The 13,597-nt window shown below is 44.5% G+C and overlaps 1 protein-coding gene across 1 annotated transcript; it reads left to right on the forward strand.

The window, feature by feature from the left end:
* Positions 1-7,727: 7,727 nt before the first annotated feature.
* Positions 7,728-10,100, forward strand: LOC144510417 (protein ELFN1-like). Its single transcript, XM_078239865.1, has one exon. It carries the CDS (start codon positions 7,728-7,730, stop codon positions 10,098-10,100), a length of 2,373 nt encoding a protein of 790 aa, XP_078095991.1.
* Positions 10,101-13,597: the final 3,497 nt, after the last annotated feature.

The raw sequence follows: 13,597 nt of genomic DNA on the forward strand, positions 1-13,597 counted from the left end.
CGTAACCCACGTGCAGAAACACAGGCCTCCAGTGACCAAAGCACGTGGTGATCAGGGCCTCCCTCGCTGCCCTCACATGCCTGACCCTTGCTGCTACAGCCCTCCAGCGCCAGGGTGATGTTGCTCCTCGTTGTTGTCTTCCCTTCCTCCTCCTCTTCCTTCTTCTCTTCCTCCTCCTCCTGCTGGATGGTGTCCTCCCCAGCAATGCTCAGCTGGTTGGCCTCCATGTCCTTCTCCTCCAAAAGGTCTACTTGCTGCTGTGCCACGTTGTGTAGGACACAGCACATGACCACAATGAAAGCCGATATCAGGGGGCTATATTGGAGGGCCCCGCCAGTGCTTTCCAGGTACCTGAACCGCATTTTGAGGAGCTCTATACACCGCTCCACTATTGAACGGCTAGCAACGTGGGCCTCATTATATCCGGTCTCCGCATCAGTCTCAGGCCTCCGCACAGGCGTCACTAGCCAAGTCTGAAGCGGGTACCCCATTTCCTCCATAAGCCATCCCTGCACCCTGGGCTGCTCCTCAAAGACCTCCAGGACATTGGAACTTCTCTATATAAAGCTGTCATGCACACTGCCGAGGTGTCTGGCACAGACGTGTATAATGTTCAGCTGATGGTCACACACCAATTGCATATTTATTGAATGGAAGCCCTTTCCGTTCATGAATCTTCCTGGATTCCTCACTGGGGCCTTGAGGGTGACAGGGGCGCAGTCTATAACCCCCTGCACATCAGGCATCCCCGCAATGGCCATGAATCTTGCAGCCCAGACTTCTTGCTGGGCCTGGTCCAGGTCAAATTTGATATACCGGCCAGCGCAGGCATACAGGGCATCCGTGACCTCCTTCACATACTGGTGGACGGATGATTGTGAGATGCCACAAAGGTCCCCACTGGTGGTCTAGAAGGACCCGGTGGCGTAAAGGTTTAAGGTGGCTGTCACTTACACACCACCGGGACAGAAAGATCAATCGGTTGCATCGCAAAAGCCATTTCATCAATCTGGAAGGGCGCGGGGGAGGGGGGGGGTGGCATTTAGGGAAGGGGAGAGACAGATGGAGAGATTAAAGAGCTCTGCTCGCCCCCAGCCCAGCAACATACACTTCCCATACCCCCCCCCCCAGCCCTCCAGCAACACACACTCCCCATACCCCCTCACAGACCCCAGCAACACACACTCCCCATACCCCCTCACAGACCCCAGCAACACACACTCCCTATACCCCCTCACAGACCCCAGCAACACACACTCCCCACACCCCCTCACAGACCCTAGCAACACACTCTCCCTATACCCCCTCACAGACCCCAGCAACACACACTCCCCATACCCCTCACAGACCCCAGCAACACACACTCCCCATACCCCCTCACAGACCCCAGCAACACACACTCCCCATACCCCTCACAGACCCCAGCAACATACACTTCCCATACCACCCCCCCAGCCCTCCAGCAACACACACTCCCCATACCCCCTCACAGACCCCAGCAACATACACTTCCCATACCACCACCCCCAGCCCTCCAGCAACACACACTCCCTATACCCCCTCACAGACCCCAGCAACACACACTCCCCATACCCCCTCACAGACCCCAGCAACACACTCTCCCTATACCCCCTCACAGACCCCAGCAACACACTCTCCCTATACCCCCTCACAGACCCCAGCAACACACACTCCCCATACCCCTCACAGACCCCGGCAACACACACTCCCCATACCCCCTCACAGACCCCAGCAACACACACTCCCCATACCCCTCACAGACCCCAAACAACACACACTCCCCATACCCCTCACAGACCCCAGCAACACACACTCCCCATACCCCTCACAGACCCCAGCAACACACACTCCCCATACCCCCCACAGACCCCAGCAACACACACTCCCCATACCCCTCACAGACCCCAGCAACACACACTCCCCATACCCCCCACAGACCCCAGCAACACACACTTCCCATACCCCCCACAGACCCCAGCAACACACACTCCCCATACCCCCCACAGACCCCAGCAACACACACTCCCCATACCCCCCACAGACCCCAAGCAACACACTCTCCCTATACCCCCTCACAGACCCCAAGCAACACATACTCCCCATACCCCTCACAGACCCCAAACAACACATACTCCCCATACCCCTCACAGACCCCAAGCAACACATACTCCCCATACCCCTCACAGACCCCAAGCAACACATACTCCCCATATCCCCCACAGACCCCAAGCAACACACACTCCCCATACCCCCCCACAGACCCCAAGTAACACACACTCCCCATAACCCCCCACAGACCCCAAGCAACACACACTCCCCTTACTCCCCCCCACAGACCCCAAGCAACACACATTCCCCATACCTCATAGAAATCATAGAAATCATAGAAACCCTACAGTGCAGAAGGAGGCCATTCGGCCCATCGAGTCTGCACCGACCACAATCCCACCCAGACCCTACCCCCACATATTTACCTACCTCTTGCAGTTCCCCCCCCCTCCCCTCCACCCACAAACACACACCCAGAACCCATGCAGTAGTGGCCTCAGACAGTGCTGCTTGACAAGTCTTGAGGCTGCAGCACTCTCACTTCAGCCCATCCCCCGCCAGCAACAGTGCTTGCTGCTGCCTGCACTAGGACCCAGAGTCAGCACTAAGGTCAGAGGTCAGCGCTCTGACCCAGGTCCGTGCTGAGAGGCTGACATCGGACCCCGTGAACAACAGCAGCCCCTCAGCCCCCACACTCTTGAAGGCCTCCACAACCCAAAACACAACATAGCCACCATGAAACAACACCCCCCCCTCGCCCTCGAGCAGCACTGAGCAGTTTCAAAGCAGAGACTTACCTCCTCATTCACTCTCACTGCTCAAGCGCCCGAGTGCGATTTTTATACTTGAGGTGTTTTCCCGACTGATCCGGCTGCAGCGAACGAGGTGATTAAGGCGGGTGACCTGGGACGATTGGGAGTGAAGCTCACTAATTACATTGTGGTGAATGCAAAAAAATGCAAATTGACATTTCGCCCATTTTGGGCATGGTCTCGATCACATCGACTTTTTTTCTTGGTAAAATGGGAATGGTCACGAAAACAGGTACCGTTCCCACTAGTCGCATCACGCCTGATTTTATGACTTTTTCCTGCCGCAAAATGGGCATGATGGGGCCATAAAATTCTGCCCATAATGTCCATGTTTGCACTATCCAATGATGTGTTATTAGAAGCAGGATTCCTAACTTTCTACCCCCTCCTTAACCCAGAACTATTGACCCAATTCCTCCCTCTCCCATTTGGAATATTAAAGCTTCAGATCCCTCTCCAGGAGCTAAGCAGATGATTCCATGCTGACAGTTCGGCCCTCAAGTGAAGAAGCACTGTTTAGCACTGCACTGTTGGAGGTGGTGTTTGATGAAATGCTAAATCTGTTGACCTGTTATGGTCAAGATATGATGTGATTCACTCTATTTGAAGCACTTGAAATATTTCTGAGAGGGGTTATCAATTTGATTTAATTATCTGTATATATTTTAAAGAGCAGATTAAAAAAGTAGACATTCTACAATGTAAAGCTTCTTAAAATAATAAGTGACCTAAATTCTGTTGCATCCCAGTGAAGACAACATGAAGAAAATTTTCCAAGACTGCCAATTTCCACATACATTAAAACCCAACTTTAGCTTTGCCTCCACTCATCTGTTGCTGAAACACTTATCCATTACTTTGCTACCTCTAGTCCTGACTATAAAGCAGGCTCCAGGCCAGTATTCATTAACTTAACCTCACCTGAGAATTCTGCTGCCCATGTCTTAATACATATCACGTCCCATTCATTTATCACCCTGTGCTTGTTGACCTATGTTGTGACAAGGTCCAGCAATGCCTCAAATATTAAAATTCTCATCCTGGTTTTCAAATCCCACCAAAGCTTTGTCTTTTCCTACTGCTGTCAATCCTTCCAGCCCGCCTAACGTCTGAAATCTCTGCACCGCTCCTATTATGCTTTCTTGAGCTGCCCCCATTCTAATCACTCTACCATTGGTGACTACGCCTTCAGCTGCCTAGAGCCTAAACGAGAATTCCCTCCCTAAATCTCTTTTTTTTGTTAAGTTCACTCCTTAAAATCAATGGGGATGATCTTACCAAAGAAATTCTAATTGCCGAATGAGCATGAAAACGGGAGAGTTTCAGATCTGTTTTTCGGGCAAGTTTAAAAATGCCCCACTCTGTGCAAAGACTTATGCACAATCTGTTTCCTGTCAGCAGGGGGATGGGGTGGGGTCTAAGCTCACCAGCAAGCTGGCTGCTTACATCAAAGTACGCAATTGCGCATGCGCAGATCTCTCTCTCGTGTGTACACACCCCCCTCCCCCAGATATCATGTAGTCTCCTGCCATCGCTGGCCTCCCCGGCCGATCACTGCCCCGACCCAATCAATCGCCGCCCGAACACCCACCACCTGGCCTGGCCAATGGCCGCCTGTATCCCCCAAGCCCCAGCCCAGCCGATCACTGTCTGAACCCTCCCACCCAATTCCCACTGCAGAGTGCGCAGCTCCCACCCCCCCAGGCAATCGCCATTGCAGAAAGCAGAGCTCCCCCACCCCCTCCCCTTAATCCGCGCCCCCTGAGGCACTCTGCCGCCTTGGCATTGCCAGGATGGCACTGCCACTGTTGATATTACCTTTGAACAATACTTCCATTGACTTCAATGCCAACAACAATTAGAAGAGAAGTAAACAGGCTGTCAGTTGATAGGATATTGTGGGCCAGCAAGCATGTTTAGTGTCTAATAGATTTCTGATCAACATGTTAACTAAACAGCCAAGTTTTTGATTTACAATATACCTGTAATTCTCTTCAAATATATTTTTACAGAGCCATGTGAATTTCCCAATCTGATCCTTCAGTGCACTGTTTTCCACATTCACATCCTTCCTGGTGGTTTGTATTATTTAAGTAGTTTGGGTGCACAAACAATCTGTTGCCAAGCATTACAGTGAGCAGTATGGTTAAAGGGAAATTTTGTTCCCTTTTAATGCTGTGTGCCATTAGTTAATGCATGGAATTACATAATACACAACACAGAAATATTTTATAAGGATGAGCTGATCTATCCTGATGTTTATGCTCGATACGAGCTTATGTCCACACTACTTAATCTAACCCTTCAGCATATCATTCTAATCCTTTCTTCCTCATACACATATCTGTGCTTAATACGTAAAAAGGAAGAATGTGCAAAGTTATCGGGAGAATACGGATGTGTGGCACTAGGCGAATAACTCATTTGGGGAGCCAGCACAGACCTGATGGGCCAAATGGTCTATGCTGTAACAATACTGTGATTCTTTGACCTATGTTCCTGAAACACATCTCTGCTATTTACCTTGACTATTCCCCATATGGTAGTGAGTTCCACATTCTAATAGCTCACTGGGTAAAGAGATTTCTCCTGAATTATCTATTGGGTTTATTCTTAACTATCTATTACTGATGACTCCTGGACTGCCACATCACAACTAATAAAACAAATAATGACTGTAGCAATGGGCCGGGTCACAGTGTTGCAAGAGGTTGATAGGTGTAAGAGATATAGGCATGGTAAATCAAGGAGGTAGTAATTAAATCACACCAAGATGGGGCTTTAAAAGACTCTGGATTGCCTGAGTCAGAAGAGACTAAGGAGGGGAAAAAGTTTCTTAGTTACGAGGTCCTGCAGGACCCGTAAATTGTGAAGTTATGTCTGCTGACATGTGGATGCAGGGCCAAGGATAAATGGGATGCAATAGACTTCAATAACAGCAATATATACTTATACGAAACATTTAATGTAATAAAACATCCCAAAATGCTTCACAAGAGCATAATCAGACAAAACCAAACTTGGGCTTAAACTAAAACAAAAACAGAAAATGGTAGAAATATTCAGCAGCAGAGGCAGCATCAGCAGCAAGAGAAGAGTTATATTTCATTAATTCAGTTCCTCCCTCTACAGATGCTGCCTGACCTTCTGAGCATTTACAGCATTTTCTGTTTTTACTTCAGATTTCCAGCGTGCATGATATTTAGCTTTTATCTTAGGGCCTAAGATGGCTGAAAGTATGATTGCCACACAGGCACACACCACACTGTGAGCAGGAGCAACTTTCACTTCAGCAGTCCAAAGATATTGAAGCCAGTTAAAGCACACCAACTCGGACCTAAGCAGAGATCAGCCCAACTCTAGAAAAAACTGGAGATTAAACTGGTGTATGAGATCCAGCTACATGTTGCCTTTAACAGGAAGGTCCATGTGTTGTTATACAGAGCGGGTGGGCAGGTAACCAGTGGATACAGATGTTAAGAAAGAACCAGGAAGAAAATCAGGAGTGTTTTTTAAATGCAGCAACTTGTTATGATCTGGAATGCTATGAAAGGTAGTGAAAGCAGATTCATTAGTTACTTTCTAAAAGATTCACACTTGATGAAATTGTTGAGAAATGGGGAAAAGACAGGGTGTGAGATTATTTGGATTGCTCTTTAAAAGGGCCAACACAGTCACTATCGGCTAAATGGCATCCATCTATACTTTATGATTCTCTAACCTGTCTATCTAGAGACCTAGAGCCTTCGATGATACATGGTATATGGTATGAATCCATCAAAGGCAACTCAACAATGAAGAACACATGGCTGGACACTTTATGACAGATAAATAATGGGAGCAATTTCACACTTTGTGAAGAACAATAACATATGAGGTTTAACAGTTCCAGTCCCCCTCAGAGAAAGGAGCCATCATCACTCTTACTTGGTCTAGACTTTAAAACTGATCCCAAATAGATTTGACCTTCTCAAAAGGAATAGTAGAATACACTGAAAGTGCATATGAGAATCTGAGAAAGACAGCAAGGTTAATGTTACATTAGACTCATAGAATGATTCAGCACAGAAGGCTGTTTGAGAGAGTTATGCTATTAGCCCCAATCCGTTCTTCTCTTTCCCAATGTCCTGCATTTTTTAATTTTAAATATTCCAGTTTCCTTTTGAAAGTTATTGTTGAATCCAATTCCCCCAGCCTTTTAGGCACTGCATTCTAGATCCTAAACTTATTTTAAAAAGTCCTAATCAGATTCCTCTTGTTCTTTTGCCAATTACCTTAAACCTATGTCCTCCGCATACTGACCCTCATGCCAATGGAAACAGCTTGTCCTTATTTACTCTATCAAAAACCCTCATTATGACCAATCCTTTGCCTCAAACACCAGGTGGATAGCATTGGAAAAGTAAGGGGAGCAGGAAGTGAACATGGTGGTAAAATAGTATGGGAATTACTATCCTGCTGGTGCTGAACATGAGCAGCTGAAAGGCAGCTGGGACTGGTTTGTCTGGCAAGAAATCTAAAGTAGCAAAGCAACCTGATTAAAAATTATTTCAGATCATCTTCACTACATTTTTCTCTGTTCTTATTTTCCAGAAAAGCAGATGAAATTATCTAAAGAAATGTTCTGGAACTACAAAGGAATCAAAAGAGAAGCTAACATAAAGAAATCTGGAGTAGGGAAGTATCACGAATTACCTGGACAAGAAAATAACGTCGCCTCAATTTAATAGCTAGAGTTTCAAGTACTGTTTTGATTTAAAGACCAGAGAACAATTCAGCATCATTTGTTGAGCAGGTGGGTGCTATTGAAAGCTCTTTGCTCACAAACCCCGAGAGCACAAGGGGATGGCTGTGCACAGTCTTGCTCTCTGGGTCTCTCTAGCCTTGTTGATGAATGCTGCTGGAGTTCATGGCGATTGCTGGCTTATTGAAGGGGAGAAAGGATTTGTGTGGCTGGCGATTTGTAGCCAAAACCAACCCCCATATGAGTCCATTCCTCAGCACATCAACAGCACCATCGTGGACCTCCGGCTGAACGAGAACAAAATCAAAAGTGTCCAGTATTCTTCACTGAACAGATTTGGCAACCTGACGGAACTTAATCTGACCAAAAATCAGATTTCCTACATCGAGGATGGCGCCTTTTCTGCACAGTACAACCTGCGTGTTTTGCAACTGGGATTCAATAAGCTTCGGAACATCACCGAGGGAATCCTGCGGGGGCTGGGTAGGCTGGAATACCTCTATCTCCAGGCCAACCTTATTGAGGTAGTGAGTCCCAATTCCTTTTGGGAATGTCCCAATGTAATGAACATTGACCTGTCCATGAACCGGTTACAAACATTGGAAAGTTCTACCTTCCTTGGTCTCGGCAAGCTTACAACTTGTGAACTCTATGGCAACCCGTTTTATTGCTCCTGTGATTTGCTGGGCTTCCTGAAATGGCTGGTGCAGTTCAACAACACCACCAGGAGCTATGATCGGACTCAATGTACATCTCCTTCAGATTTTGCTGGGTATCTTTTGCTGAACCAAGGCCAGGCCAGTTCCAAGGATGTGTTGAGTGTGCTTGCCTCCATGTGCAATGAAGATCTTTATTCGATTGATCCCAGGTTCATCTTCACACAAAAACCCTCAACTACTGCCGTGCCAGAAAGTCCCTGTGAAGCTGAAGATTGTCCATCAGGTGAAGAATCTACACCATTGATATCCTTTCAGACCCCCTTCATGAAGGTTGATGACACACCAGTAATAAAGTTAAAAGAGATCAGCTACACAACAGCAACACTGATGGTCCATATTCCATCCCCTATTAGGAAAGAAAACATATTGGTACAATATAATAACAGCATGTACACAGATATAAAGAACCTTGCCACAGAAAAGGAGGAAATTAAAATTGAAGAGTTAATTCCCCACACTAACTATACATATTGTGTGACTTCCATTCATAATTCGCTGAGATACAATCAAACTTGTGTAACATTTGCCACAAGAGCTAAAACCAAAGCAAAGCCATTGCCAGCCGCTTCCAATACCACTCATTACATCATGACCATTCTCGGTTGCCTCTTTGGAATAGTCATCATCTTGGGCGTGATCTATTATTGTCTGCGCAAAAAAAAGGAGGAGCAAGTAAAGAACAAGAAATCAGGAAATGCCAAGAAGACTATAATTGAATTGAAATATGCCCCAGAGCTGGAGACAATCACCATCACCCAAATGGCACAGAAGCCCGTCCCACCCTCCGATATCATGTCATCCAGGATGCCTTTCCTGCCATCAACAGGAGATCTGGAAGAGTACAATCTCCAGGAGGTGATCGAAAGTCCGAAACTCAGTCGAGGGAATTATATGGACGTGAGGACAGGGGAACATCCGTATCACAGAGACATCCTCGAGAGTATGTTTGGGGAGAGCCAAGATTCGGCTGCTGAGATATCGACCATAGCAAAAGAAGTGGATCAAGTGAATCTGATAATCAATAACTGCATTGATGCTCTGCAGACAGAGACTAGTTCTTTCCGAGGTCCCAATGCTAGGACCATGGCATCAGTGGAGTCCCAGGACTTTCTGGTTGCTGAACAGTCCCAAGGAAAATCTGGGTTTCTGTCCCCTATTTACCGGGATAGCTACCACCCATTGAAGAGACACAGCAGTATGGATGCAGCACCCAAATGTCCCAGCATCTCGTCCAACTGCTCCATGCGTAGCCCTAGGTCGGTGCGCTCTGAGATCTATGCTGGTCCCAGATACAAATCTGAGGCGAAATATATTGAAAGGACGTCTCCCACACGCAGTGCCATCTTGACTGGAACCCCATGTCGAATTGTAAGATCAGAAACAGGACAAATGCAACCCTACAGCGACCACTCACACCTCTACGCTGGCTTGCACCATGGAGAGCGAAAACAGGTGAGGAGTCCAAGCCCATGTGTCCTTGAAGCTCTTCCACGATCTCGATCCAGGAGGAATCTGGCCTACACTCAGTTCTCCCCGCAGTACCACAGCGTCAGTTATGCCTCCAGCCCAGAATACTCCAACAAACCCTCCAAGGGTGTCTGGGAGCGATACAAACCTCATGAGAAATGGCACAGGAAAGATGAATATCTTGCCGCAGGCTATGCGCTAAGGAAGAAAGTACAGTTTGCAACAGATGAGGACTTGCATGATATTCTAGATTACTGGAAAGGAGTTTCCAGCCAGCACAAATCTTGATTCCTCACTCTTCAAGAGTAAATTGGACCAAAAAAACCTTAAAAAATCTGTTTTTACCCTTAAAAGAAGAATTGAATGCACCAAGAATTCTTGAAACCGAACTTTAAAACCAGTGTAAAGGATTTTTCTCTCTATATATAATATATATATGAAATGTATATTATATATATAATAAAAGGAGAATCCTATGCCTTGGAATATTGGATATTATTTATCGCATGACTCTGTCCTGTGACTGTGACTCACTGTAGTGTACATGGGGCATTGTTCGTTGTACAATGTACACCGTGACTGGACTGTGCCGTATATTTGTAGCTCACACACCGCTCACACCTTGCATTGTACAGTAATATTTACCAGTAAAAAATCCCCCTCCCTCCTTGCAGTTCTGTACAGATAAATTTCTATATTTGCAATGATGTTTCTGGATTTTTTCGCCTGTTTGTATCAGGTTTTAATTGCGGATTTTACAGAACAGTCTGTGTGGTTTCCAGTGAATGTCTGATAATTGGCCCTGAGCATTGGATAAAACTGGACTGGTGAAAGAAATAGACTGAATGGTTTCTTCTGTCGCATTCTCTTTCTGTCTCACTGGTCCAAGTCACAGGTTCTCTCAGAGAGAGTTAAGTCTTTACTGCCAATGAAATAAAGAGAATGAAAACAAGGAAACAAATACTTGTATTTCTGTGGTGCCTGTTATGACCACAGGATATCCCAGAATATTTTACAGCCAATGAATTACTTTGAAGAATGGCTCTTATTGGGGAGAGGTTTGATAGCGAATTATCTCCCCAGTGAAAATTATTCATGTATTAATCCAGAGAATGACTTCTTCAAGCTACATAATCGTAGGACACATTACAACAACGGTCAATCTTCTCATCTTTCTCACCCTCACCGATCACTTTGATGTTTCCACAAATGGTTACCTCCTCAATCACATCATCACAGGTGACCTTAGGTCTGTCAAGATCTACAACTGTTTCCTTTTTCCCTTCCCTCTCAGGCAAGCCTTTCACCAAAACAAACCAACCAACCACGTGGTTCAAAAAAATTCAGCACATATATTATTAATGTACTAATGACTCATTTGTTTAAACTTTTAAACACGCCATGGATAAAGAACACTTAGATTAATTAAAATCAGATAACACTGAATCCATTCCAGTTCAGTGCCAGATACTTATGCAACACAGCATCCTTTCAGATCACACCAAGCCAGATGAAATTTGCAGTATTTCATGGTATTTATTTTAAACACATAATACCCATAGCTGGAGTTTCAAAGCAAAAACATCTTTCATTTATTCTGCATTTTTTTCCAGCAAGATGTCACCTTTTATTGCTTATTGCAATGGGAAAGTATACAGATCAGTAATAAATGGTGAAAGGTACAAAGAACAGCAAAGGGTGATAAAGCAGACAGTAAGAATTACAAAAAGGGAGTGAGAAGAAATTTACAAAGGATATTAAAATCAACACCAAACAAAATCAATTATATTAGGAAAAGAAGATTGGTCAGGAGCAATGTAGGCTCCTTGAAAACTGATAACGGTGATCAAAATAAAGAAATGGTGAACATGTTGAATTAATTACTCTGCATCAGTATTTACAGTAGAGAAAAAACTCAGCATGCTGGATACCCCAATGAAACTAATAATGAATCGGGCAGTGACTGACCAAAATTTTTTTAAAAGTAATGAAGCAAATAACAACACTGAATAGTGACAAATCCCCAGGATCAGATGCTTTGCATCCCATGAAGAAAGTGAGCCCTAACTATAATCTTCCGAAGCTCTCATGATTCAGAAACCATTCCCCTTTAGATTAGAAAATTGTAAGTCACTCTGCTATTTAAGAAAGGTGAAAGAAGAAAGCCTGGAAATTACACACCGTTACCAACACCTGTTGTTGTGAAATGACTGAAGTATATCACTGGACACCTTAAAATGTTTCAGCTGATTAGAGAGAGCCAGCATGGATTCATCATGGAAACGTCATGCTTGATGAAACTAGTTGAATTTTTTGAAGAGGTGACCAAAGTATTGGACAGGCAAATGTCCATGGATGTTAATTTATATGGTATTAGGGACAGATCAAAAACCGCAATGTATATTATGAAGTTAGATTAGACCTCAACTATTTTTTTATTTTGGCATTAGTGTGAGGATAAGGTGTTCCATTCCAGGTGTGATCCTCTTGTCAAACTAGGAAGCTTTTATCAAAACAAACTTTACTTTAACAATACAGTTTAACTATTCCAAATTAATTAGCTTAACTTTTACCAATTGAAATATTTAAACCTGACAACGTACACTTCTTAACTGCTAGCCTATATCTATTAGTTCCAATTTAAGCAATATTCCTCTCATAGACTTAAATACCTCTTCAAGATCAGTTAGCAAACACCACAAGCGTATGTGGTGTTACCTGTTAACAGTCCTCGAGCCTTTGAACAATTCTGCAGGGAGAGATAGAGACACCTGTTTTCAGACACTCAAACATCAGTCCACAGAGAGAGACAGACAGACAGAGACACCTCTTGCTTCTTTCAAGATCATGTAGAAACTGCCTGCTTTTCCCTTTAGGCTTAGCTCCTTCCCTTCACATGACTCTGCCTGTCAATCAACCTAATCAAAACCCTACTCTGACACCCCAGGGAAAAAAACCAAAAAATAAACAAAAATGCATTAACTCAGATTAAAACAAACACCCCATTAGCTAAGATCAATTATTATTAGCCTGCATTCTCAGCATGTGAGCTGCCTGATGCAGACAAATCGACACTATGTAAACAGAGCTCAATTCTAAACATATCCCTTACAAGAACCATGATAAAAATACATTTCTTAAAGGCATAGTAATGTCACAATGGTCTTCCAGAAGGCATTTGATAAGGTTCCTCATTCAGGATTGTCAACTAAAATTGAAGCTTATGGAATTGAAAGCAAATTCTTGATCTGCTCAGTATTAAGAGACAGAGAGTAGGGATAATGGGCACGTACTCTAATTGTACTTAACAAATTTGGGAATCCAGGTACATAATCATTAAAATGTCGTGAACACTTACAGAAAGTAAACAAAAAAGGCTACTGCAATGCTGGTCCTTACATCTAGAGGATTGAAATAGAAGGAGGTAGCCAGACAAAAATCAGGATAAACCATGCCTGCAGTACAATGAGGAGTTCTGGGCACCATGTCTAAGGAAGGCTTTATTGGCTTTTGAGGAAGTTCAGTGCAGGTTTACTAGAATGATACCTGCATTTGAAGGGTTAAGTTATGAAGAGCGATTGCACAAACCATGGTTGCATTTCCTCAAATTTAGAAGATTAAGGGGTGATTTAATTGTTGTTTTCAAAATATTAAGGGGAACAGGTAGGGTAGAGAGGGAGAAGGGCTAAAGGGCATAGTGTGTAAATTAGAGCCAGACCTTTCAGCAGTGAAATTTCAAAATACTTTTACAAAGAGTGGTACAAGTTTGTAACTCTCTTCTGCAA

This window comes from Mustelus asterias, chromosome 23 (genome assembly GCF_964213995.1).
Source record: "Mustelus asterias chromosome 23, sMusAst1.hap1.1, whole genome shotgun sequence".
NCBI lineage: Eukaryota > Metazoa > Chordata > Chondrichthyes > Carcharhiniformes > Triakidae > Mustelus > Mustelus asterias.